The 26,730-nt window shown below is 37.9% G+C and overlaps 2 protein-coding genes across 3 annotated transcripts in view; one reads left to right on the forward strand and one right to left on the reverse strand.

The window, feature by feature from the left end:
* Positions 1-26,730, reverse strand: part of LOC146168374 (lipoxygenase homology domain-containing protein 1-like) — a 39,169-nt gene that overhangs the window by 8,198 nt on the left and 4,241 nt on the right. For both annotated transcript variants that reach the window (XM_083380345.1, XM_083380343.1), the window contains exons 9-40: positions 24,697-24,856; positions 24,164-24,254; positions 23,805-23,934; positions 23,462-23,588; positions 22,772-22,975; positions 22,093-22,287; positions 21,436-21,544; positions 20,843-20,990; positions 20,205-20,304; positions 20,072-20,145; positions 19,866-19,952; positions 19,067-19,242; positions 18,236-18,455; positions 18,087-18,165; positions 17,869-17,944; positions 17,060-17,136; positions 16,919-16,992; positions 16,340-16,478; positions 15,802-15,898; positions 14,752-14,828; positions 14,417-14,577; positions 13,932-14,073; positions 13,397-13,546; positions 13,196-13,294; positions 12,594-12,697; positions 12,193-12,354; positions 11,335-11,531; positions 10,543-10,676; positions 9,890-10,063; positions 9,449-9,597; positions 4,306-4,434; positions 3,631-3,793 (exon numbers count right to left, since the gene is read on the reverse strand). In XM_083380345.1, coding sequence (XP_083236471.1) covers positions 3,631-3,793; positions 4,306-4,434; positions 9,449-9,597; positions 9,890-10,063; positions 10,543-10,676; positions 11,335-11,531; positions 12,193-12,354; positions 12,594-12,697; positions 13,196-13,294; positions 13,397-13,546; positions 13,932-14,073; positions 14,417-14,577; positions 14,752-14,828; positions 15,802-15,898; positions 16,340-16,478; positions 16,919-16,992; positions 17,060-17,136; positions 17,869-17,944; positions 18,087-18,165; positions 18,236-18,455; positions 19,067-19,242; positions 19,866-19,952; positions 20,072-20,145; positions 20,205-20,304; positions 20,843-20,990; positions 21,436-21,544; positions 22,093-22,287; positions 22,772-22,975; positions 23,462-23,588; positions 23,805-23,934; positions 24,164-24,254; positions 24,697-24,856 — 4,204 coding nt within the window. The remainder of the gene's footprint in view (positions 1-3,630; positions 3,794-4,305; positions 4,435-9,448; positions 9,598-9,889; positions 10,064-10,542; positions 10,677-11,334; positions 11,532-12,192; positions 12,355-12,593; positions 12,698-13,195; positions 13,295-13,396; positions 13,547-13,931; positions 14,074-14,416; positions 14,578-14,751; positions 14,829-15,801; positions 15,899-16,339; positions 16,479-16,918; positions 16,993-17,059; positions 17,137-17,868; positions 17,945-18,086; positions 18,166-18,235; positions 18,456-19,066; positions 19,243-19,865; positions 19,953-20,071; positions 20,146-20,204; positions 20,305-20,842; positions 20,991-21,435; positions 21,545-22,092; positions 22,288-22,771; positions 22,976-23,461; positions 23,589-23,804; positions 23,935-24,163; positions 24,255-24,696; positions 24,857-26,730) is intronic.
* LOC146168375 (zinc finger BED domain-containing protein 4-like) lies at positions 7,004-9,066 on the forward strand. The gene has a single exon (XM_083380346.1). It carries the CDS (start codon positions 7,016-7,018, stop codon positions 8,915-8,917), a length of 1,902 nt encoding a protein of 633 aa, XP_083236472.1. The 5' UTR covers positions 7,004-7,015; the 3' UTR covers positions 8,918-9,066.

Below are 26,730 nucleotides of genomic sequence, written 5' to 3' on the forward strand. Positions count from 1 at the left end.
CGTACAAGTATCGGCGCCGATCTGATATCACATTTCTATAGGAATTTCGGCCAAAGTTTGCGATATCGTGCAAGGTAATTTTTCAAAATATATAGTAGGTTAACACCTGGAGTTAATTGAACTTGTTAACGCTTAAGAATTTTTGGACAAACACCTGAAAAAAATATCTTTGATTTGATCAATTTCATTCATTTTGCTTGTTTTAGAATAGTAATGATGTCATTTACGGCAAAAGAATATCCAGTAGCGTAAATATATAGTTGCAAGTATAAATGATGTGCATACGCGTAACAAAAGTGGATATATACGAAAACTTTCTATGAAACGCTTTAGTAAAAATAATTGCGCAAATATGTGTGAATTTATTAAAGTGGTGTTAATATTTAAAAGCAATATACTATAGTACTTTCCCGAGTTTGTAAAATCAACAATTTAAAACGATTGCTTATCGAAGGCAATGAATCTACGCAAGATATTTTACTAATTATCATTTTACCAAATAAATATTTGTTCTAAGCGATAGAACAAGCAAAAGCTATAATGCTTCTGAACTTATTTTGTTGTTTAAAGCAGCTCTAATCTAAATACAGTACATGCCAGTATTGCAAATTCAGCTTTTATAGAAGTGAACAATGAAAAGATGGCATATTTTCGTAAAATTAGGTGCGTGAGCCAAACAAAGGTGAAATTGTTTGTTTCAGATTTAAGGCAAAATATTAATTGATGATGAACAAAAAACTTGCAAGGACAAGTAAATTATAATAACTGATGCAAAATGTTAATAATATTGCTTGCGAAACGGTTAGACATACACCACACGCACAATACGACATAAACAGCCGAGCGCTAGCCAATCCCAAATAAAGCACCACCAGCGAACATGTTAATCATAAAAAATGATTATTGATTACAAAATCATTCATTATGTAGTTTATCCATGCAGATATAATATGAGGTCTTTAGCAGTTTAAATTGCGACACACATATAATATTAAACTAAATGTACACTAAAATGTATATTTTACAATATAAACCTGACCCAAAGCATTCGTACCATGTAATTAATAATCGTTTCGATTATTATATTATTACTGCATTGCGAGTTTTGCGGTTTCCAAAACATACAAATAATAAAGCGCATCGAATTAAGAAAACGCCACAATAATTTGAATTGTTTTATTAATTAAACGTAAAATGCAAGAACCTCCCAAGGCTGCATGCAGCAGTAAGCCTTGGCAGCTTGACACCAACTAGCGTAAAACATTTACCTTGACACCGACTAATATGAAAGGCAACATGATGACATCAAACATGACGCACTAATGCCATATGCTGCAACGAACCTCTGACGAAATCATCACGGATCCAGATCAATCTTTCAAGAAGGTTCAAAAGACAATTTAGCGAAATAAACAAAATACTACGTCCCTGCTGATTGCAAAGATACCGTAAAAACCATTGCACTGCACAAAACTAATCATATACGAAAAAATATACATGGAAATAAGGCAAATTAAATGAGCAATAAGAAAAAAAATTAAGAATAAATTATATTTTGAAAAATAGTCGGAATGATTAGACAAACTAAGAACACACACTAAAAGGCAGCATAATTCAAAAGTATTGGGGTAAATACAACAACAAAAGTTAAAAAAAACTATAGTTAGTAGTCACGATTATTAGACGATGTGCGTTAAATTTATACATAAAAGGCACCTAGTTTTGAAGAATTAAAGAACATAACCCTAAGATAATATCCTGAAGCCATAAGACGATATTAGAAAATTATTTTTGCTGTTTAGTAGGCAACAAGCGGTAACTTAGTTATTCTCTATCTCTTCGGGTATCGATTCCTCATCGTCGACAACATGTTGTTGTTGCCTCTCGTCGGCGTTTAAACTTTTATCGAAGGCAGGATATACGTAGTTACCGGGATCTGCCTCATCTACAACGCTGTTACTTTCGTTACGCCCGTCGTCATCTTTTTGTTTAACTGGATATTCGTCCTCTTCACTCCCTAAAGTCTGATTAGTTGTATAAAGATTATTTTCTTCCTCCTTGGGTTCCACAAGAGTATAATCATTATCCTCCTGCACTTGCTCGGAAAAGTCTTCCTCGTCAACAGAATCATTAGTATCCTTCTCAAAAGCTTCAATAATTGCATTTTGTCCATTCTCGCTTTCTTCTGATCTTGGATATTGCGCATCACAGTCAACTTGAGAACTTTTATCCATTTCTTTTTCATTCGACGACGACGACGACGATGATGATAATGATGACGATGATGAACTGGTGGAGGAGCGTGACCTGTCTGCTCGACATCCGGGCGTACAAAAATTAATATTAAGAAAATACACCTGTTACAATAGTCGCGTCGTCATAGTTTTGGTAAACCGGTCTCATTTCAATTTAGTTTTTGTTTTTAAACGTTTTTTTTTCTGAACCATCTTTATAAAGTTCCTTTCTCTTATAGCAACAAACTTGATTTATGAGAATGGCCCAAGTGAAAATGTTTCATGTCTTCTCGGCCTATATATTTTGGTCTAATTTACTAATTGAATAAGTCTTACAACACAGCCATGTTTGGGTACGGTAGGTATTTCAAAGACAGCTATGTCTCAAGCAAATTAAATTTGTTTGACATTAGCTCCATCTTACCCGCCCAAGCCTCTCAAGTCGCCCGCTAAACTTAATACATTTTTGTATTAACTTATGTAAAAAGTAGCACAGCAATACATGTTTAGACCGTCTTGATATGTTTGGTATTCTGATTTCATTATAGATTATACGGTAGTTTTTACATGCGCCGATGTTAGCAATATGATATCTAAATGTAAAATTTTGTCTTCTTAATATATTTCATCGCGAAGGAAACTTTTAAAGTACGATATTTTGCCTTTAAGTATAGCAAGTAATAATCAATAATAATAAACCGATCTATCTTAAACTTTATGTGTATCAAGTAGTTTGAGAGTTGCCGAAATATAATATTAAACGTTAATATATAACAACTCGTGCTCCAATGTATAAAAGAGAAAAATGGCAAACCAAGAGGCCTTTTTTACCTTTAGACATTTTTAACAAGTTTTCCTTTAACATGAATCTAATGTTGCCACTATATTAGCTATATTGTGGTATTGATCGCAAAAAGACACAAAGATACTTTAGTATGGCTATGAATATAAAAACAATATTGAAACATAATTCATTTTAAGCAATGTGTCGCGTTTGAGAGTATTTCATTAAAAGCGGAGGACTAACATCTGATTTATATAACGGGGTGGGTCAGCAGGACATGGCTACCCAAAAACTATATTTTGGGCGATTTTTATTATGTATAATATGCATTTTTTGCGCTTCGCTTGAACTTTTTTGCGTTTTTAATATATTTTTTTTGTTTAGGTTATATCGAATTATATTCAAACCTCTTCAGCCCATTTTGAGCCATGTTTTGCCAATTTGTGCCCAATGTTTATAGTTGTTTTTCTTGTTACTTAACGTTAGACGTAACGGCCACCCAAACGAAAATCTGCCCCTATATGTTACTAATTTTTAGCGCAAATTTAGCCCTTCACTTAATGGACGCCTGTTGTCTAAATTAATCGCGAAGTACTCCCATAGTCAACCTACTCCTTAGGCTGTCTTCCAGTCGGGATTCTGTTCTCTTGAGCTTTCCGCTCTTCAACATCTTCTCTTGAACAAGTTGAGTTGGAACCAGCTCGCGAACGATCTCACCGTCATCCTCATCACGAGCCAACCATCTCCCGCATGAGAACAAGTAAGTTTCCGACGACTACATCAGATAAAGCAAAGAATAAGCATGTGCCGAAACCATGTAAACGCAATTTCACTGGATAAAACATAGCAATACGTTTGATACTGAAGTTCAAAGAACAGTGATAATTATCAAACTATAGGAGACGTTGAACACTATACTGTGCCTAGAAAGATTGCCGCGGAATTGTTTAGCAATTTTGAAAATATCCTAAGTGTGTAACAAATAGGCATGCGACCAAGCATACCAGACTTTATTTACGATATCAATGCGATAACTGATAGTAATAATCTATTTCCTACTGCTTTGCCAAGTGTATAGGGTCAGTGCTAATTTACATTTGTATGCTTTTGTAAAAAGTATACCAAGTATTCGATTTGATTTTCCTAGTATGCAGCAGGCTGAAAAATTTTCATAATCACTTCCACAGAGCCTTGTCATACAAAAGTGTTAAAATTGTAATACCAAGGCAATTCTAAAAATACTATGCAAGGTAAAAAAACAACTGTAATAGCTACAGCATATCCCACCTTTGTTCCTCCCAACAATCTCTTCACTTGAACCTTATCAAGGTGCCAGCCCGCTCCCCAGCCTTTGCCGTCGTGGCCGATACGGAGCTTCTCGATTGTTTCACCGATGTCATCCAGCTCCACGACGAACTTGAAAAAGAAAAAAAAAATTACTAACGAGTGTCATTGTTTAATTGCTCTGGAGGGTGCAATAAAGTCGGTTTGGGGCTAAAAAGGGTGCAAGTCAGTTTGAGGCTAAATTAAAACTGAGGATTTGTTGCACCACTTGTTTAATATAAATAAATAGTTTAAATTGAGTTTTACAATGCGACACTAAATTCTCAAGGCTTTTTTAAGGCTTTCATGATCTCGCTCTACTTAGTAAGCCAGAATTCTCAACGCGTTTAACTTTTGCTTTTATTTAAACAAGTGTTAGTTAATTCGAAAGAATAAAATTAAGTGTTAGTTTATTTGAAAGAATAATATCCACTAAATAATATTAAAAATAAAAGACCAAATCAAAATTCAATGAGATTTTTTGTATTGGCCACGAAAATTTCGATGCGTTATGCAAATGTGCTGAAAAGTGTTTTGAAACTTACTCGAGTACTACAGAGAAGATCAATGTATTTAGTCTAACACCGGTCCGTTATTTGTAAAGTTTACCAATCAAAGCTAAGATGAATGCCTTCGATAAAAAAGTAACTTTGTGATGTGCTTTAAGCTAAAGGCGAGTTCTACATTCAATAAATCTCGTAATTTCGTGCTTTTTTGAAACGCTAAAGACTGTGTAGTCATTTTGTAATAAGTTGCGTTTGTAAGAAAACAAAAGTAAGGTAAGTTAAAATAAGGAAAATTGTAAACTTTTGGTTTATAAAAAATGCCTCAAGTTATAAGGTTTAAACGGATGAGTCGGGATAGTAATATTAAGGATTTTTTGTGAATATTCATTATAAAGTTGAACCGTTTTAGAAGATAAAAAACTCCGGTCAGTTCAATTATAAAAGTGTTCAAAGTAGACTACCCAAACCAATGTATTCTATAATATTAGGTTCCTAATCTGGAATAACGAATCCTAGTAAATTTTATATAATTCTAAATTTAAATTCTAATTTATAAGGTATACCGTTTGGTGGAAAAAAATGCCAATTAATGCATTTTGCAACAAAAAAATTGCCACTGGTTAAAATTTTAAACTATGGTCATTTGAAGACATGTATATAATTTTTGTTAAACTGCCTTGATTTTGTTTGGGTTAGGGATTATTCTTAATATACCCTACAGCTACAGGGCCCACAGTCACAGGAACAAATTGCAAAACAATTTCCTATCATGCGTATATTGTAATAAAAAAAACCTCTTGAATGTTGAACATTTTTTACAACTGCCATTAGAAGCAGTTGTGTTTAATGTTTTGCCAATATAGTGAGTACAATGCAACACCACACAATGAACTCTTCAATTCGGTCATGTATATTAAAACATTGCTGTTTTTCAGTTTAACTTTTTTTACTAAAGTGATTTGTTAGGCAGTAAAATAATGTAGCCTACTGCAAAGAATACAACATACTATTGCCATAACCAAAACTTGACAATTACGTAATGCATAACCTCGCTGAATTGGCATGAAGTTGACCTTAGGTAACCCTGTAGCGTATTTTGTCCAAGGCAAGCACATTTAACTATGGAATGTTGCTTTGGCAACTTCACGCAGTTAAGAAATTTCTGAACTCTGAACCTGGCGTTACACGTTAGTCGCTCCCCTAAAACGCTTGATTGACACTTAATTATTAGACGAACGTTATCGCGAGACGCGTAATTGGTCGCCCGAAAAACGCTGACACTGCACTACCAGGTTTCATTTAAAGCAAGCATTATGAACGTGTCGCCGCAGCGACAGGCCTTTATCTATACACTTGCCAATAGCGTTTGTACAATTAGACGCAATCGTCGGCGGTAAAACATTAAATTATATAGGTCCAATACCCCGAAATAAACGGCAGAATTGGATACGAATCTCATTTGGATTCGGAACTAATGATTCGATATTGTACTTTGAACATCCCTAGTCATAACTTAAAAAACAACAAACAAAGGCATGATACTAATACCAGGTTATTGCCCAACATTAATATTTTGTCCATAAAGTGCAAGTAAAACACAGTATACTCTTCACAAATTATATCTGTTATGTATAACATCATTGTGTATTAGTTGGACTTTATTACAAACGTGCAGAGAATACTGGTTACAACAGCCAGCAATGCTTTACCATCGCTTGACAATTACGATGTGTCTAAGCTTACTGGATATTGGCCTACGGTTGACCTTGAATAAACCCGTAGCGTATTTTATACGAGGCCAGCGCGTTTGACGATCTCTGGACCTAGATTACACATAGGCCGTTAGCCCAATAATAACTGATTGACACTCCATAATGACTATGCAAAGGTTAACGTCAAATAATTGGTTGTCCGAAAAAACGCTGGCAGCAATCGCATGACAACAGTCAAAGCAAGGGCCCTAAATGTTTCCACATACAGACCTTATCCAAAATTTTACTTGCCCATTTACAATTAGGCACAACCAAAGAAAAAAAACAGCTGAAGAGAAAAAGATTCGGCACAACGAAAAAGGTTCGGAAAAAAGAAAAAAGACTCGGCGACACAGAGATATCCGGTGTGGCAATTATTCGTCGTTGTATTAACGCCGCATAGCTGCTGTTTTAAGTATGCCTGGAGCAAAAAGCACCTCAGCTGTGTGGCAGTACTTTAAAGTCAATCCCACAGATAGTAGCAAAGCAATATGTTCACTTTGTCCAGCAGTGATAAGCCGTGGAAGAAGCAGCTCGACATATACGACATCCTCTCTTAGAAAACATTTAACTAGACATAGCATTAAATTGGAAAATAGTGTTTTGAATGCTGCTACTTTGCAATCACCAGGAGCACACCATTTCCCATTAAAAAGAAAGCGGCGCAAAAGAGGTGGCTTACTTAAAGACTGCGCCAAACGTCAGTGCACGAAGCCCGAGAAATCGGATACAAACGAGTTAAATAAGCGTATTGGAGAAATGCTAGCGTTGGAGTATCTGCCGCCGTCATTTATCGAGCACGTCGGCTTTAAGCGAGTAATTGCCAAGATGCAGCCAGCCTACAATTTACCCTCAAAGGCACATTTTGCTGAAATTGTTTTTCCTGACTTGTACAATAGTGTTCAATGCAAACTGAAGGCCCAATTGTCCGAAGCCGCCAGTCCTATTTACGGCAGCGCAGAAATTTGGAGAAGTACCCAGCAAGTCAATTACATGAACCTGGCAGCCCACTTTATGATGTGGCGCAAAGGGGAACTGCAACAAAAGGTCGTGTTCCTCGCATGCAGTCAGCTTGAAGACAACGACACGGCTGCAAACATGATGGCTGAAATAAGAAATCATGAAAATCACTGGAATCTCACATTGGAGGCCCTTGTCACCGATAACTCAAACGTCATAGAAGCGCTATCCAATGGCAGTAAGCTAAGCATCAAAAGCATGGCGCACTCCATTGATCTGGTTGTAAAGCAGTGCCTCGCCAACGCGCAATCAACTGTGACCGCCTCGCTTGCGCAAGGAAAGAAGGTGGTCGGCTGCTTTGCTTGCTCGCCGCGCAATTCGGAAATGCTTAGAAAGCGTCAACGGGCAAACGGAAAGGTTGCTACTGAACTGCTTCAGGCCACGCCTGAGCGCTGGCAGTCACTCATTGGAATGCTGGAAAGGCTGATCCTTTTAAAAGAGGACATCGAGGTGCTGTCGGTGGAAGAGCGAACCGAGACCCTCAAACCAGAACATTGGAAAATCATCACAGAACTCGTGACCCTGCTAAATGTATTCGCTATTGCCACGAGCGAGTTGTCGACCGAGGGCGCCACCCTGTCCATTGTCTTGCCCCTAAGAAATAGTCTCCTGCAAAGCATTCGGCAGTTTCTGCTCGACCACGAGATGCACGACAGCACCCGAATGTACGGCATGGGCAGCTTCCTCGCTCATCTGAAAGAGGAAATACAAAGAAGGTTTGCCATTCCAGTAATTGGCAAACCCCAGGACCGCGACGCGTTTTTCTACAGCCATGAGATTTACGTGTGTTACGCTCTCGCTGCGATGCTGGACCCGCGCGTTAAACTGTCTTGGGCGGCAACCTCGGAGAAAAGTAGAATGACGGACATTTTAGAAACGGCAGCTATGGAATACGTCACGCCAGCCACAACATCATCGGCGCAAAAGACCGCATCAAGTTACCATAGATTTGCTTTTAAAAGCTTGAAAAGTGAAGAAACGCAGTTAAAAGGGCACACTGCAAAGCAGAAACCTCACAGCGTGATACGCCGCCAAGTGGAAAAATACTTGTCCGCGCCAAGGCTCGAGCAGACCAAATGTCCCTTGCAGTTTTGGGCATCGTACCGCCTTGAATCACTTACTCTGTTTCAGCTTGCAATGAAATACTTGTCCTGTCCGCCTACCAGTGTTTGTTCAGAACAGTTGTTTCACTCGCCTGATACGGTATTTTCTCCAATACAAAACAACTTATCAACTTCAAACGTGGAAACTTTAACATTTCTTCACCACAATATACCAAGGCTGAATTTCGACTATTGAAGTTTTCGTTTTTTCAGAAATCTGGACATCATTAAGGTTCGCAAAAAATCTGTACTGCTGTTTAAGCAAGAATGAGTGAAATTCAGCGTGATAATTTAACATTTTAAAAAATTTTCGCCCCGTTTTTCGTAAAGCAACCAATACAAACAACTTAGGTTCGTGGTGTTTCTTTTATTAGAAGGGTGTTTAACACGCGATTTTTTTAAATTAATTAGCTCCCTAAGTGTTTCATTATACTCAGCCAAATAACTCTTTAGCATGATTTTAAATATTTCTAGAAATGTGAAACTTGATTGGATATATATCCAACAAGTTGTTACAGAATGTGTTTTCCTAACTATAGCTTTTTATGTAGCAATATATTCTATAGTGTATTGCGATTTCCGAGGTAATTCACGTGTCTTTTAGCCCTCTTAGCAATTTAAGTTTAAAGAACTTTGTTTTAAAGCTTACTTATCGAAATACTAATTAGGTAACCGGTCAAAATTAGGTAACAAGGTCAAAATTAGGTAACAAGGTCAAATAACTCACTTTATCCACTGAACCCTTGTTAAACTTGGACTTGCGTTCATCCTTGTTCTGGCACAAACTGAGCTGTTCCGTCTGCGTTCCGTCACGTCCGTAAAGTACCACGTACACGTCCGCGTCCGTTCCGCTCCCGCTCATCGTACTTGTGTGAACTTAATTAACATTTTTTTTAAATCTAAGAAACGATTTCAAGCAATTGACTTGCAAAAAAAGGATGCTTAGGAAACATAGCGTGCATTTTATGTTGCAGTATGGCAATCATTTAGAAATAAATCGCCATTCTTAGGTAGCAATCGAAAATAAAACTTATGAAAGCAGAGTAAAATAGGGTAAACAGAGGCATACAGATCATGCAACAACTTTCAAATAAAAAAATAAATTATCAGGAAACGTCCGTGCAGAACGTGAAGACTCGTCAATGCAAGGCGCCGCCCATAGGCCAACCTGTAATCTCGTAAGGTATTTTGGCCGCGTAGTCGACCGTCTCTTCGTTAGAAGGATAGAGCTCGCGTTCAAGCTTTCCGTCGTCTTTGTCAGTCCCCAACCACCGTCCACACGCGAACTTCCACTTTTTGCCGAGCGAAGGTGCGTCAACCTCGACATACTCAAGGTACCAGCCTGTGCCAACAAGTGAAAAATTAGATCGATTTCTTAAACTAAGCTAACCGTTCGTGTTTAGTTTGGTAACATTAGTTGTTACAAGAAATCAACACGCGTTAGTCTGCTGTCAAAAACGTGGCATTATTGAAAGCATAACACAGGGTTTCACAGCGTGGAAGGCTGACATGTAAAGGAAAACAGAAAAATACGTGCATTAAGCAACTGAGTATTTTTTACTATCCTATTTATTTCTGTTTGTCTTGTGCTAACGGGTCTAAAATCTGTGCACTGTTTCAGGTCGCAATAATTTACTTACGCTTATTGTACAAGAAACGAAATAATAAAATAACAAATTTATGATGCTTTATTATGTGAAAGTAGGTATATAATCGACCGACTTTCTATTGTTGTACAACATAGCGTATCGTACCACTTTTCTAAAGCATTTGTTTTAGCAAGAAGCGCAAGTTAATAAATCATACAGTTGGTATACTCACTTGCAGACAGACCCGCGTTGTCGTGGCCTATTTTGACCTTCTTCAGGTCGCCAAGGTCAGCCGCCTCGACCGTGAAAACGTCGCCATGGTTACGCTCGAACTTGTCGCGGTAAGTCTTCGATGTTTTCAAATTACTATTAAGACAAATCCCATATTAATTTAAACTATGCACTTTGTCTTAGCTTCTTATTAATGTTGAATTTGATTCGGTATTAACAAAAAATCCGGCGATGTGTACAATATCATCCTTAAGACGTACTTTTTTAAGGTTTAATCACATAAGAGCAGTAATCCTCAAGTTGTGTGCCGCGTCATACTGGTGTGCCTGGAGAGATTTTTAAGTGTGGCGCGTAACTTTTTGTTATTTTGAAAAATACACTGTTTTTTTGCAGGAAAGCCCTTAAGACATGGGTTCTTACACTTTTTATCGCGGTTCCCATAAATTTGTTTTTGCGCCAAGTGGACCAGGGTCGGCATGAAATTATTAGGAGTAAGACAAATAGACTTGTTTTACGCCGTACTGTTGAGAAATAGAAACTGAAATTAAGGCTAAATACATTCAAAGAAAGGCCAAAGCGATCATTAAATTAATCTCTTTTCTATTGAAAAATCCATTACATTTTAAATAATAACCAACGGATAATAGTTTAAGAACCCCTGATTTGACACTTGATTGCACATTATCCAATAAGTTTTTTTAAATCATTTAAACATTAACATATTCCTTGCCGTGTATAAAATGCGATTCTCAAGTTAGAAAATTGCTGTTTTGGATAAAGGATAAAGACCTACATGATTCCAGAGTCGTCTTTTTCGCCGTACAGCACCAGGTGTACGTTCGCGTCGGTTCCTGCGTATCTGACGTCACCAGTCTTTACCGTGACGTCATAGGTGGTCAACTGTGCCTTGTTGACGAGGGCGAAAGCGTCGCGAACTGCGGTGGACTTTTTCCCGTTCGATTTGTGCTGTTGCAGCTGCTTGTAAGTTGCCTATAAAAAAATGCTAGTACTTACAAAAAAACAATAAATAAGACATGAATCCATAAATTTAATCCTGGACAATAGGTCGTATGTTTAATTAAGTTTAATTAACTGTGCTTACCTGGTATTGTTAGACCTTTCGATACCCACTTTTTTATTAGAGTTAAGACAACAAAGAAATTCAAAAAAATAATAATAAATTTATTTACGACCCATGGTGGCGAAAAACATCTCGCCTGCGGTGAGGGTCGGACTCACGACATCCGGCCCCAGGAGCTATATGCAAACAGAATGCAGCAGGCAACGGTGCTACGGCCGTTTCTCGGCCAGCTCCCACTGAGACTGTGTGGCTTAGTCGGTAGAGCGACGGCTCCTATTCGTTTGGAGGTCGTGAGTTCGAACCTCACCGCAGCCTAGTTGTTTTTCTAGCCTGGCCTTGCTTGCACGAAAACACAAAAATCCCGAATGAACCGACTGATTTCGGTAAGCCTTTCCAGAGACATCCTGTGTAATAATATATTGTGTGCCGTTTTCGTTGGTCAATATTACTCCAAGGCTTGATCACAGAATATTATGTTTCAGCTATCTTTACGAACGACGCACATTTTAAACAAAAGTATTAGATTGGTAGTATAGCAGAAGTGGTTTTATTCGGAAGACACTTGCTGACCTGATCTACTGGAACCAGCGTGCGTTCGATCTGACCATCGTCGTCTTTCGTGGACAGCCAGCGTTGGCATGGAAACACCAACACCTCCCCTTTCACCTTGACCTCGACACGGTCCAGAAACCACGCAGCTCCGATCTCGCTGTTGTCGTGGCGTATTTTCAGCTGCAGAGTTAAATAAATAGAGCCAAACGTTTATGCAGTTTGAATTATTGCCACGGGCGCTAAATACGAGCACTTTAAGAAAAACAATTGTTTGCACGAAGCAACAAATTTAAGGGGTTACATTTTTGACGATAATCCGTAACATTTACCACAGAACTACATTTACGTCATAGGTAAACATAAACACTTATGGGTAATAAATACATAGTAAACAAAAAAAGATAAATAGGTTGGTTTACCTTTTTTAGGGTGCTCAGATCAGCCGCTTTGACTTTAAACGTGTCGAGTTGGTTTCGTTCAAATTTATTAATGTTTGTTTCCGACTTCTCCAGTTTTCGTTCGCCTTTTGAAAAGAAAATGATTTAAAAATTTATTATAAAATCTTATCGAATTCGGGTAATTTTTAAGATACGAAAAGAAAGATAAAAGAAAAACAAACTCGCCAAGAGTGTCATCCTCACTCACTTAAATATAAAACATCAATTTAATAACCATTATAAATATTCTGTAAAACGACTAAATGCAATTAGAATTCAGAACAGTTTGAAGAGTAATTGTTGACATACATCTGTTTCGATTAGTTAATTTGCGAAAGTTTCTTAGCTTGGTCTATATCTATTAAAAGGCAGTGGTTCTCAAAAAGGCGTTCGCATTGCTTTGGACACGAAAGTCAAAATCAACGACAAGTAAAAATTAACGCCATTTTTTTCCTACCATGAGTTAAATTGCCACTATATATTGATAAACGTTATTTTCCCACTTTGTGCTACGCTTTTTAGTGTAGCGTAAGAGTCTTGGCAGCGTTCAGGTGTGCTTAAGCGATCCAAATAAGCTAAAATACCTGAATCCCCGTTCTCGCCATAGAGAATGCAGAACACGTTGGAATTCGTTCCAGCTCCATATTTGTCGCCCGTGTAAACGTCCACTGTATATTCCAATTCTATAGAAAAATATAACAATATGTAAGCGCGACATACACGTTTCTATTGCAAATGTAACGGGAGTACTTTAACAACAGCTTTAATTAAAAACATGCCGGTACCTTGCAGAGCATCGTCAATAGGCCGACCGGACTCATCCGTCGGAACAAGTTCCCGGATGAGCAGGCCGTCGTCTTCCGATTTGTCGAACCAACGACGACAAACAAACCAGTAGGTCTCCACCTCGGGATTATCCCCGACCGCAACCGAACCTGCCAAGCAAAACAAGGAGATAATTGAGTGCTAAAATCCTGATCAAAGGCGCAAAATGATAGAGAAATGAAACAGCACAATATAATACTGATTGCGTTTTATGGTTTGTCATATTAATTTATACAGATTGCTTGATAAAAACATACTCTTGCAGTCGTATAAAGAGAAAACATTGTTTTATTTAGCTGATAAATATGCGGTTGCTACCAGGCATAATATATATACTAAAAAGAAGTTCTTTTGGCATTTATTTGCTGCAAATAAAATAAGTATCAGAAGAAATTATTTTGTATAACTGATGTTTGATTTATGTTTAATACTTAAAAAAAGGTCGATGTCAATCCGATGCGTGTATACATTTTTAAGGTTAATTTGTGTTTTTACTTTTCCTTCTCTTTTTCTTCTTGCTTGTTTTTCTGACGAATCTCTGAATCTTGAGGGACTCGAGGAACCATCCCGACCCCACCCCTTTTCCGTCGTGTCCGATGCGGACCTTCGTAATCGGACCAACGTCCAAAGACTCGATCTATAGAAAATCAACATTTTGTTAATAATAGAATGAGTTGTGAATAAGAGTGCGATTCGCAAGTACAAAAAAAACGTTGAAACGCGTTTATAGTTCATGAAACAAAAATACTTTGATACTTCCAACGATAACTATTTATAGATTGTAAGCGTTTAACTTAATAAAATACTGCAGCATATAATAACAAATGACAAAGTTTCTAAGTTTTTCTTTCAAACAATCAATCTTCGAATGGTCTAATACCATGTTCCTTTGCTATAGCTAACTTGATTTAAAATGGAGGTGAACAAACCTCAAACTTAAAACAACACACAACGAATAAAATGTTGCTACAGCAAGCCACCTTAAATTTATCGACGGCGCCTCGTTCGAAGTTGTCGGTCTTGTTACGTAATTTTATCGATTCAGATTTTCCGTCCTCGCCGTAAAGCTGAAGCGTGACGTTGGCGTCGGTTCCGGCATTCATTTTGTCGCCGGTCGTCACAGTAATCTCAAACGGAAGCACTGCATACATCACGCATTATTTACCCAATCAGTATCTCATTTGTGACATAAAGCCTATTTAAAGTGGGACCATATTGTTTACTTTTTTAATGATTTTTGAACGACAATTAAAACAACATTGTTATTACCGCTATATGAAGCTTTTAAAAGCAAAAACTAGTGAATTTTTTTTACATTTATCCTGTTGTCTCGTTTGAGTGGGATATAGCTCCACTTCAGTTTTCCCGTCTCCCTCATCCGATGCAAGCCACCTACGGTAAATACAAAAAAGTGTATAAAAAGTTAAAATACCTGATGTTAAACTACATTTACCAAACTTGAGTAGGCATATTAAAAAAAGAGTAAAGCAAAGATGTTGTGTTGAATGCGAAACTTTTGACGCTTATATTCCCTTGTATATTTTTGACATAAAAGTCCTGTGGCGTCGGTTTCCTCGTCACGAAAAAAAAGGTATGTCCAAAATTGTACATTATACTATTGATCTTAATTTTTCTTTTTTGAACGCCATTTAATATACACACGTCAATCAAAGGCAGTGATGTTGCCAACAAAAATGACTTTTATTATTACATTATTTTCATTTGGAATAATTTTCATGTGGAAATTCTGTCTTCATAGTTCGGCTAAGATTTTAAAGTAACTATAGTTGAGACGAACTAGTTGCCTGATAGTTGACTTGTATTACATAAAAGCTATAGGCGATTAAACGTGTTAATAAGTTGTAAAGTTTAGTTATAAACATAGACAAAAAAGTTTTATGAAAGATTTAATGTTTCGCCTAATTTGCAGCTGACGGTTAAAATACCTGAATTGATGTACGTGTACGTTTTACGTGTTAATTAGAAAATAGCCAACCGTTTAAATTGAACAAAATAAAATTAGGAACCCTTAGCATGGTCTTGCAGGACATAGCATGGTCTTGCGATTCACTGATTTATGTCGGTGGATCTAAAAGTGGGGTCCCCGTATATTGCACAAAGTATGTTTTTTAATTTTCCCGTTTGAAAAAATGATGGGATGCGCCACTATCCAAGGAAGCTTGGACGATATGTTGAAAAGTTTGAGGATCATTAATCAGAGGATCATTGATAAGGTATTTTAACAATACCAGGAAAAACTGGTGACGCAAAGTTGCCTTTAACAGATGGATAAAAGATGATAAAAAAATTCACAGATTTTCACACTAAAATGGTATAATGCTGAAAACTACCTTTATGTGGTTACCTGTGGCAGTTGAATGTATAATGCATTCCATTTGATGGAACATCAATTTCAATTCCATCCAAGAACCAACCAGCAGCCACGCCACTGTCATCGTGGCCTGTTAAAAAAACGAATAAGTATTTGCTGGTAGAATCAAGTTACACAGAAGCTTCTCTTACAAATGAATAGCACCTCATATGGGCGGTAACTGACAAGGGAGATCAAATCTGTCTATAAGCAATAAGCATGCAAACTTCATGCATAGCGCAAACCATATGTACAGTTGTCTTAATTTGAGCTGATATATACTATTAAATAGTTGCGGAGAATGACTAAAAGTTTGGATTACGGAGAATGACTAGAAGTTCACGGATTTTTTAAGTAATTTCTAAAGCCATAAGATTCGTTAAAATCGACATTTCGCAGTTTACAGACGTTTCAGCAATACCTTATGCCATCATCAGTGTAAACACCCAAGTGAAGATAAAAGCGAAATGTCGACTATAAGTTATTTTGCAAAATTGTGTGTAAATAAAGTGTAAGTCAATGTGTTTAATACCGATTAGAATGCGTTCCAGCTTGCCGATGTCGACGGCCTCTAGCTTGAAAAGGTCGGTTCTTCCCCGCTCGAACTTGTTGCGAATGTTGTCGCTCTGGTGCAGCTTTAGTCGGCCAGTGTCTCCGTTGTTGCCAAATATCTGTGACAAGGGATGACCAATTTAACGACGCATTTAGAAAGTTTTTTTTTGAGAGCTACAATGATAGTTTACGAAATCCAGCTCATGGGAGTAAAGTTTTTTTTAACAGAGTTGTTCTCACTGAAAGGACCTGTCCATTGATCTTAGAAGAAAAATGCAAGTAACCCTGACCGTTTTACTTCAACCCGCCAACAGGGCTCATGCTTGCTTCTAACTTCATTAAAACTTAAAACGTTAAAAAACACTCTCTTTGAAAACTAATATAAATACAATAAAATCATAATTACCAACTATAAGGGCAACGCACACCGTATGTGACATAATTATATATATATATATATATATAATTTGCATGTCTGAGGATGGATTGCCCAACCCACATAGATAAAAAAATCTGCGTAATCTGTTAATCTATGTAATAAGTATTAACACACTCTTACCTGGACGTGAACGTCAGCGTCGGTGCCAGCACCTCTGATGTCACCAGTTTTAACCGACACGTGGTACGACGTAGCTGCGTAAAGTCAAGCACGATAATTTGAAAATATTTACAGGCAATTTAAATTGTTTGTTTGACTTACTGTTCAAAAGCTGTGGAGATCCTGATTCAGTCAACTCCCGCACAATCGCGCCGTCATCTTCATCAGTTGCTAGCCATCTAGTGTTAGCAGGTAATAAATTGAATATTGACATGCGGAGGGCGACATATAGCAGTTGCAAAATAACTGTATTGGTAAGTATGTAACTACCTGCGTTAGTTGACTATTTGAAGTGAGGTTATTTTAGCAGGTGTAGCCAACTTATGTTTGATTGCGGTCGACTAAACTATTTTTTAGAGACTAGCGATCGACTGGTTCAGTAAAAAAAGTCTCAAGAACACTTATTAAACATTTTGAGCGTTAATTGTCAATCAAGCCAGCGATGGGGGTTATTTTGTTACGTCAAAAAATAACCTTAAAGATTGCTTTAAAAGGCTTGTCTGGACCTCAATTGGTCATTTTAATGTTTTGCTTGTGTGCGACAGCTACTATAATGTCGTAACGTAACACACATTCGACGCGATCAACCAGGTGAAATGTGGCAATCGACCAGTCGATCGCGATCGACGTGTTGGCTACCACTTTATTTAGAGAATTAAAGCATTTCAAAGTTTTTCATTCTGCGGGATGTACATGGTACAGTGTAGATAATAAAATGCATGTATGGATGACAGCTATTTAAACGCTACCTAAAGAAAAACGGCAATATGCAAAAAAATAATTTAAAGGTAATTAGAACCAGAAACCTGGGCACAAATATATATAAGGCGGCAAGTGTATTAAAACAACTTTTTTCTACAGCTAAGGTAAAAGAGAGCCTGTATTTCAAACGATCCATTTTATTTACAAACCTTCCACATGGAAACGTTGTCATAGAACCTTGACTCTCTTCGCGAACTTCAATTCTTTCTAAGAACCAGCCGCTTGCTAAACAGAATAAAAAGCAAACATTTTTGAAATGCTTTTGCTTGCTGTAAATGGCAGTCGCGCCAGTGAAATTAGTTTTATATGTTTTTTATATTGGAAGTTTATATATTATTTTTTTAATTTTGAGCTCTTTAGCACTTACCGACGCCAGAATCGTTGTGTCCGACCTTGACTTTTGTAACGTTTTTTAACGTCACGGCTTCGATGACAAACTCGTCTACCTGGAAGTTATAAAACGGATAACTAAAACCGTACAAACAAAATAAAACAAAAATAAACATATTAACTCACGCTATTTTTCTCGAACTTGTTGCGACTGTTCTTTGACTTGACGAGGGGACGATCGCCAGTGTCGCCTTGATCGCCATACAAGCAACAGAAGACGTCGGCGTCGGTGCCGGCCCCACGCTTGTCGCCCGTGACAACGGTCACTAGGTAACGTACCAGAGGTTGTGAGCGCCTTATGGTCGACCCGGTCGCCGGAAGTTCGCGGATCAGTTCGCCTTCGCTCCTGCGAGCGAGTTATATGAAGTGTTGTAATGGATTAAGTCAATTACTTGACCTAAGTGAACTTCAATAATTTAGCAAATGACTCGGGTCGGAATTATATTGTTTTAATTCAATATGTTTTCAATAAAAGCGGCGCTATGTTTTTTTACACATAACACAGTTTGGTTGCTATTTCTTTAGGTTTTTGTGGTTCCCATATGCATTTTGTTTCGTGATTGCGATGTATACTTTTGTGCCTTTCGGGGGCTATCAAAATGATCTTGGCAGGCACTTGACTTGTTATCTGACGAGAATGACTTGATTCGAGCCTTGGTCGTTCTTACAAACACTTGCTAAAGGCTAACCGGCAAGTTTAAATCAAAGAATTAGACAATTCTTCATGCATTGTGCAACGACAAGTAAATCCGGCATGTATAGCAGAACGCACGAATGTCCATGCCGCAACACGAAAAAAATGCTTGGTCGGCGTCATTCAATTAGCACTGTCCATCGAAAAAAATGACGTCTTGTACTTACTGGCAGGCTAAACATTAGTAGGTACGAAAAACTATAGGCATTTTCTAGGTTTCTGAAAAATTACACGTAAAAACGAGAACACAGAGTTAGCCTTACGCGTCCAGCCACTGCTGGCAGTTAAAGGTGTACGCGTTGGCGGAAGAAGACGAAGACTTTTTGCCAGTCATAACCGGTTCGATCAAGATCTTGTCTAGGTGCCAGCCGGAAAAGGGCCTCGAGTCGTCATGCCAAACCCGAAGCTTGTAAAGTTTGCCCAGGTCGGGAAAGTCAATCTGCGCGAAACAACACATTACATGCACGAACTCATGCAATACGTTTGTTTACTAATCGCTTGAAAATCAAGGGTTGTTGACTGTTTGATGCATAATGCGCAAGATATTCGTTCGTTGAACACTAAAAAATCTATCTAAAATTTTATCAAGGTTATAGCTTTCTGTCTGGTTATATTCTGCTGTGAATAAAACGACTTAATAACAGTCTTATTCAGAAGTCGGAAACCTGTTGCTCTATAGTCGGGGGCGAAAGCCAAAGCGTTTGTTTGGTGAAAACATTTGAGTGCACACGACGCCCTGAATGGCCATAAACACAATAAAAAGGTGCAGTAAAAAATATTTCGAAAATTACGATAAAATGTTGTCATTAATCTAGTTTATTGTGTAATTTAAGGAGGGCCGTTAATCTCCCGTTGTTAAGTTGTATTTTAAAAATACAATAAGTTCGTGTGAAGCTCTGTGTATCTTACGATTTATATTGGCCAATTTAAGGCCCGCGGGCTGTAGGTTGCCGACCCCTGGAATAAATGTTCCTTTTTCTCTTCTCATTCTAAAGTATCTTTGTATTATTAATATCATAGTGACTGTTTAGCCATATTTGCGGTTTGAACAGCATCTCCTACCTTAAATTTGTCTTTTTGTCCAGTTTCAAAATTGTCAGTCTCGTTGTCAAGGGGGATTACGTCGGATTTGCCCTTTTCACCATAAACCTGAAACCATTCAGCAAAACATATTGCTTTACAACAGCCGATATAAAGCAAGTTACTTAGCAAAGATCCTATAGTAAAGCATATTTAAAGGCTTATAACAGATTTCTCACGACATTAACCTGAATAAAAACGTTGGCATCTGTCCCCGCATTTCTCACGTCGCTTGTGTAGATAATACAGTTCCAGGCAGTTTCTAAAAAATAAAATCCAGTTATTTACTGTTGTTGATTACTTTTCGTGTGATTATCTTACTTTGCAGAACTTGTCTTCGCTGTGACTTTGACTCGTACAGTTCCCTGCTGATTAAGCCGTCGCCTTCATCGGTGGCAAACCACTTGCGACAGGAGAATACCTACAAAAATGCAATCAGAATTATAATTATAAAACGTTAAATGAAATATCGGTATAACACCAAATATTTCAGGGTTGATATAATGTTAAAATGTGCAATCGCCTGATAATATTAAACATTTGCCTAAAAATGTAGCACGCTGTTTGCGAATTTGCTACCTACTATAATTGTTTTCAGTAATGATTTGAATTCCCTCTGCGTTTACATGGTTCTTGTATTGCCGTGTTTACCACTGTATTGTATGCGTATGATGTTTTACCAATTGCGATGCGCTTGTTTAATTCGTTGTTGTAGTTGTAATGTACAAGCGTATATAGTGAGTGCATAATCTCAACCGTGCATTTAGTGCCGGCTGCCTAAATTAACTAACGCACAAATCCATGCCAGATGTAGAAATACAAAATTTCAAATAAATTTTACAGCTTGAATGAAAGACATACATATGTTGCTGCGAGCATTTTCAGTTATATGTAAGTTTAACGATAAGAAGAATGGGCCAGTCATGTGTTAGGACTAATTTAAAAAGTATGTGTTTTACCTGCTCACACCCGGTGCTGTTGCATGTGATGACGACCTTGTCGAGATACCATCCAGGGGCGGCCCCACTATTATCGTGACCCACTTCAATCTTGTCCAAAGGGCTCAACATGCTCGCGCTTTCCACATTGCAGATCGCCACTCGATTTCTTTGCAAAAAATAAATAATTTCGGCCATTTCTTAATACATATTTTTGTTTACTTCATGTTTTTTGAAACCGAAATCAGTTCGTTAAGATGTTAAGATATGTATATTTCACGCCTATATCTTCTAACGTTTTTAAGTTTGGTTCTTAGTTTAAACTAAATTACTAGATGTTCATCGTGCCATTATAATGTTTGTTTATCACTATCCGCATTCGGGCAGTTGTTTAAATCAACCTGTTTCTAATAGGTCAAAATTTTGTCAAAAATATATTTTTACGTAAAATTTTTCAAAATTTTTAATTTTACAGGTCAAAATTGGTCATTTTTAGGTGAAAAACTAAATGCCCTTCCAATCAAATATTCGCCGAAAAGCACCTTAACTAATTCCTGTTTGTATTGTTTTGGCAGAGATTAAAATTTACCATTTTTCCGCATTGGTTTCAGTACCTTGAAAACTTGGCATCAAGAATGACTTTTCCAGAGCTCTGTTGACCTTTCCGTCCTCCGTACATGATGAGGTAGACCTCCGCATCGGTTGCAGCCCCACGCAAGTCACCTGATTACAAACACGAACCAGTAAAAAACAAGCACGGTTATTGGGAAACAAGGCACCCCTTCAACTACAAAATGAGATAGTTAAAACAGTTTAGCGAAAAACACCAAATCGTCTCTGCTGTAGCGGTAACACCAAAATAAAATATTATATCTTACAATATGTTAAGTAACTTAAGCAGTAACAGGTGACGCCCTGTTAGTGCCAAACAAACAACATATTCGAAATTAGCAGATTACCGGCTCGGTTTGTTGTAGCGTGATCCTGGCACGATTAAGTAACAATCATGGTCTCTTAGTAAAAAGATATGTGTATTGTGTATGTACATTACAGTGTATAGGATAGATTTTTTCTAGTCTAAATTTCTTTCTATCCTTAACTTGCTGACAAAAAATCTTTCTAGGCCGGCAACTCCGGTATGAGTGTCCGTAGGAACCCGTTATCGTTAACCAGTCAGACAAATTGAAAAGAGCTAGTGATTTCAGGTAACACCACAAACTCGAGTTCGACGTTGCCCACTCAGCAGTGAACAATGTACTTGGACGGCTCACCTGTAAAGACTTGTACAGTGTAGGGGATCCCCGCGTCTCCCTTCCCGACCACCAACTCCCTGCTGATGAGTCCGTCGTCCTCGTCCTTGGCCAACCACCTCTGACAAGGGAAGGTGTGCACACTGTTCATCACGTTGTCGTCAACCACCACTTTGTCAAGGAACCAACCGGCGGCAGCACCCTCGTTGTCGTGGCCTGCGTGTCGACGCACAAAATAAGGCTTCGTTGTGGTAATAAATAAGCAAGTCTATAACAGTGAGGCTGTGCTGTACTTGCTTCATGAGCCACCTGCCCATAATTGGTAAACAAAGACGCAACAAAAAAAGATACAAATTGTTACTTTATCACATTTTTTAATTTGTATTTACGGTGAAACAGATTTGTAAATTCGGGAAGAAAAGTTTTTTTATGCATTTGATGACAAATCGAAGCATTTGAACTACATGTCATGTGAGTCTTTCTCTAAATACAATCAACAAAATAGGTAGATTTGAAATTAAATCGAGAAAAAGTAGGTATAAATTTTAGTAAAAAACAGATGTTTTGATTAAAAATAGGGTGTGGTTTATATCAATGATAAGAGAGAGGCAATTTAAATCAGTTTGGATAAAAAAAGCATTTCGAGCAAATATCCATAAGCAAAAATCCTAGAAACCAATGGTCAGTGTTCAGTGTTCACCTATTCGAATCTTTTGCAGCTTTCCCAGGTGCGGACACTCGATCGTGAACGAGTCCTGTCTTCCCCTCTCGAAGTTGTTGGCGTCGTTGTCGAGCGTCTTCTGTCCCGAGTCTCCCCGGCTGCCAAACAACGTCACGTACACGTTGGCGTCCGTCCCCGCGCCCCTTTTGTCACCCGTAAACGTGTGGACCACGTAGCTGTTCACTGGAAGCAAGAAAACAATGAGGCGCACATCAAAAGAATAAATTGTTGAGTAAAATTTTTTGTTGAGTGAAATTGTTGAGTAAAAGGGAAAATTGTTGTTTTTAATATTTAAAACTTTTAAACTGTGAGTTTAAACTTTTAAACTGAAAGTAATTTTCTTCAGAAAAGAAGCGACAAACTTTGGAACACAATATACGTTTTTTTTAATAATTTCAGTACAAACATCAAAGCCATAATATTCGATAAAATCGACATTTCGCAATTTACAGACATTTTATCAATACCTCATGCCATTATCAGTGTAAAAATCAGATAAAAGCGGTAAAACATAAAAATACGTGAAAAGGGACAAAAAACAGCAGCAAAACACTGATGATGCCACGAGGTATTGCTGAAACGTCTTTAAATTGCGAAATATCGATTTTATCGAATATTATGACTTTGATATTTTTACTGAACCGACAAAGATTTAGAGGTTATCCGTACTTTTAGGCCGCGCGAGTGGGTCCTTGCTTCCCATCAGATCTCTGTAGAGCTGTTCGTCGTCGCTCAGCCACTGGCCACAAGGAAAGAAGATGCGCTGGTTGGGCTTTGACAGATCCACAACAACCACCTGTGCGACAGAGAGCAAAGGTGTGTAACCTCTCTTCAAGATAGACTTCGCAGTATCGCTTTATTTACGATTTCATAATTAGTATAAAGCTAAAACCAGAAACAAAAGACTGCGACCTATACCAAATTTAAGTAGATATTTTGTGTAATATGCTTTTGCACCAGACTTCACCGTTGCATTAAAACTGCCCATATGACAAACATATTTCGCACTTACCCGATCCAAAAACCAAGCAGGCGCATAACCCTGGTTATCGATTTCAATCCTCATCCTCTGTAGCGCTCCAACGTTGACAGTACGCACTTTGAATATGTCCGATTTACCCCGCTCAAAACTGCGTTTTTTCCTGGAAGCAAAAAGAAGAGTATGATATTTTTACCAAAAAGAGTTATATTTATTAAGGTAAATACCTAAAACCATACTTACACAGGTTTACTCAATTTTAATGTGTATTTTTTCAATTTTAACGTGAATTTTGTCCACTGAAAATGATAAAACGTAAGGCAAATAAGAGGTAATAACACCGACTTTGTGACATAAATAAATTCCATTACTTCACAACACGGAATGCTTACTCCGATTTAAGATGCAGTTTGGGGGATTTCCCTTTCGAACCATGCAATGTGACGAAAACGTTTGCGTCGGTTCCGGCTCCACGCTTTTCCCCTGCAAGAAATCTTGCCGTCTTATATTTTCACTCATAAGAGAAAGTAAAAAATTCCAATGAATTTATTATCTTAGGTTTTGTCTCGTTTTAAAAAATCCTGAAAATAGAAAAACTCAAATAGATGGGATGCAAAAAACAAGTTATTTAAGGGCTTTTACAAAACACACTAAAATAAATGCCGAATTTGAATAATCCAAAATTGATACCTAAATCTTAAAGCCCAAATAAAGCGCAACAATAAACGAAGCTATGCGCTGTATGCCAGTTTCCAACAACAAGATAATTATGCATAAGTAACTTTATTTACTGTTTAAGACGGCGGTTAATAAACTTTGTCATACTAGAACTGTAATTTAGTGGAAATCTATTTGATATTAGTCCATGATATCACTATGCCTCTTTTAAGAGAGCTGATAAGGATGTACTTTAGTAATCGCTTACCTGTGACGGTGGTAACTTCGTAGGTGATTCGCTTGGATTGCCGGCCGCTGACAGCGCTCAAGTGTCGAGTTGTTTGGCAATCTTCCTTGTACAACGACAACCATTTGTCGCAGGGAAAAGTGTAAGAGCGGTCATACTTCGTGTCCTCAACAATTATTTCCTTCGCAGAATAAAAAGAGGAAAATAATTAAAAAGTCTGCTTATTACAAGCAGGGGCGTAGCGTGGGGGGGGGTATTTAGGAGTCTTGACACCCCCCTTTGAAATCTCAGTAAACAATTATCACAAAACTAAAACCGTGATTGCTGCAATGTTACATCGGTAACATTTTTTTACATCGAAAACATTGCACCTGGCATTGAAAACACGTTAGTCGTCGGTGCTTATCGCCGATAACGCCTAATCACGCTCGTTATCGTTGTTTCATTTAGCAGTCGCCTGTCAGTGTCACCGACTCAAGTAATCTCAAGCAGGCCTGTTAACGAACATATATTTTATTGATAAAATGAACCTTCTCAACCACGTAGAGAAAACAGGCGTGCAAGCTACAGCAAACGTCTTCACCGCAGGTCGCTCTATTGAATGTTTTTATTAGCCTAAATCTCGAAAAGGAGCGCTTGACCGTCGCATTTTGAAACTTCGATTAAAACGTCGACGAACTATTTCCCGATGCACTGATAATAAATCGCCGTCTTAACTTCAGTAATAAGCCATGTTTGTGTTTTTCTTGCACAGTTTCAGCGGAATAATTTTCTAATTATACAGAGTTCAAAAAGGGCGATTTTAAAGCCACGCTTCATACCATCGGCAAAATTAAACTACAAATATCACCAAATTTGTTGATAAGCATCGTTAATTTTGCTGACAACGAAGTGCAACAGTTTGTGTTTGATACGTCACAGAGGCTGTTCTGACACCGCAATTCCATAGCGTTTCGCGCGCAATTAAAATCACTTGACAATCGGACTTGAATACGAGGTGTTGCAAATTTTCTATCGTAAGCTCATTATAACTAATCGCCGTTTTTAGCGTCCAGAATACACGAAAGGTAATTTTTTTCGAGTTCCGCCCGTACCCTCTAGGGGTGTTTATAACACATCTCCCCAGACCCCCTAGGTGATTTAGGTTACTGATCATGTTACACAGTGGCGTATCCAGGGGGCCGGGGTTTGCTACACCCCCTTTTTGTGAGTAATATTATTGTTTGTTGTTCGTTTTGGTCAGGGTTAAGCAAACTGTCCGAAGCGGCAATGTTCTGAATGTATTTGGGTCACGCGTCTTAAGCTAATGCGTAGCCAAAATCTAAGGCAAAACTTCGTTTTTGTCTTTTTTTGGTCGACCGTAAAACGCAGTATGTTTTTTCTCTTTCGTTATTTGTTTAGGTTGGCTGATTATATTATCAAGTGTAAATTCAACAATTAACAACGCTAAGACAAACCATCTTTGTTTTTTCTCGCTAAAACGTCAAAGTTAGGCGCAGCTAATGCTGCTTGCTGTTCGCTGTCTGCTTTAATATTCGATATTAGTTAACAACGGATTTTTTTGAAAACAGATTCTAACAACGGATTTTATGAAACAGATTCTTAAAAGGTGATATAATGATGACTGTCGTGCGCATTTCAAAGTCGCCCGTTTTTAAGTTACGTTAGTTAACAAAATTATTCTCTAAAAGCATATTCTAAGTCTAAGACCACGTGTTTAATATGCAGTTGACACAACTTATTTCCCCTCAACCGCAGCTTGTATTTTAACTGCCTTGGCACACTGCTTGGCGCAGATGTTGTGCTAATTGTGACATAATAACACCCGGGGAAAAACGATCTTCGTTTAGTAATGCACGTGGCGAAAGGCGTGCCTGTAATTTAACGCTAGTCCCGCACATGGAACTTAGGAAACTGCGCTGTTGATAGTTTAGGATTCTTCCAAAATCAATCACACATATTATACGGTTTTGGTTTAGTTTTTCGCCTGGAAGGAGTGTCGACGACGCACCTGTTCGCATTTGCTTGACGTTAGTTGTTTCTGATTAGAATGTT

Source organism: Ascidiella aspersa, chromosome 1, assembly GCF_963924565.1.
Source record: "Ascidiella aspersa chromosome 1, kaAscAspe10.2, whole genome shotgun sequence".
Taxonomy (NCBI): Eukaryota; Metazoa; Chordata; class Ascidiacea; order Phlebobranchia; family Ascidiidae; genus Ascidiella; species Ascidiella aspersa.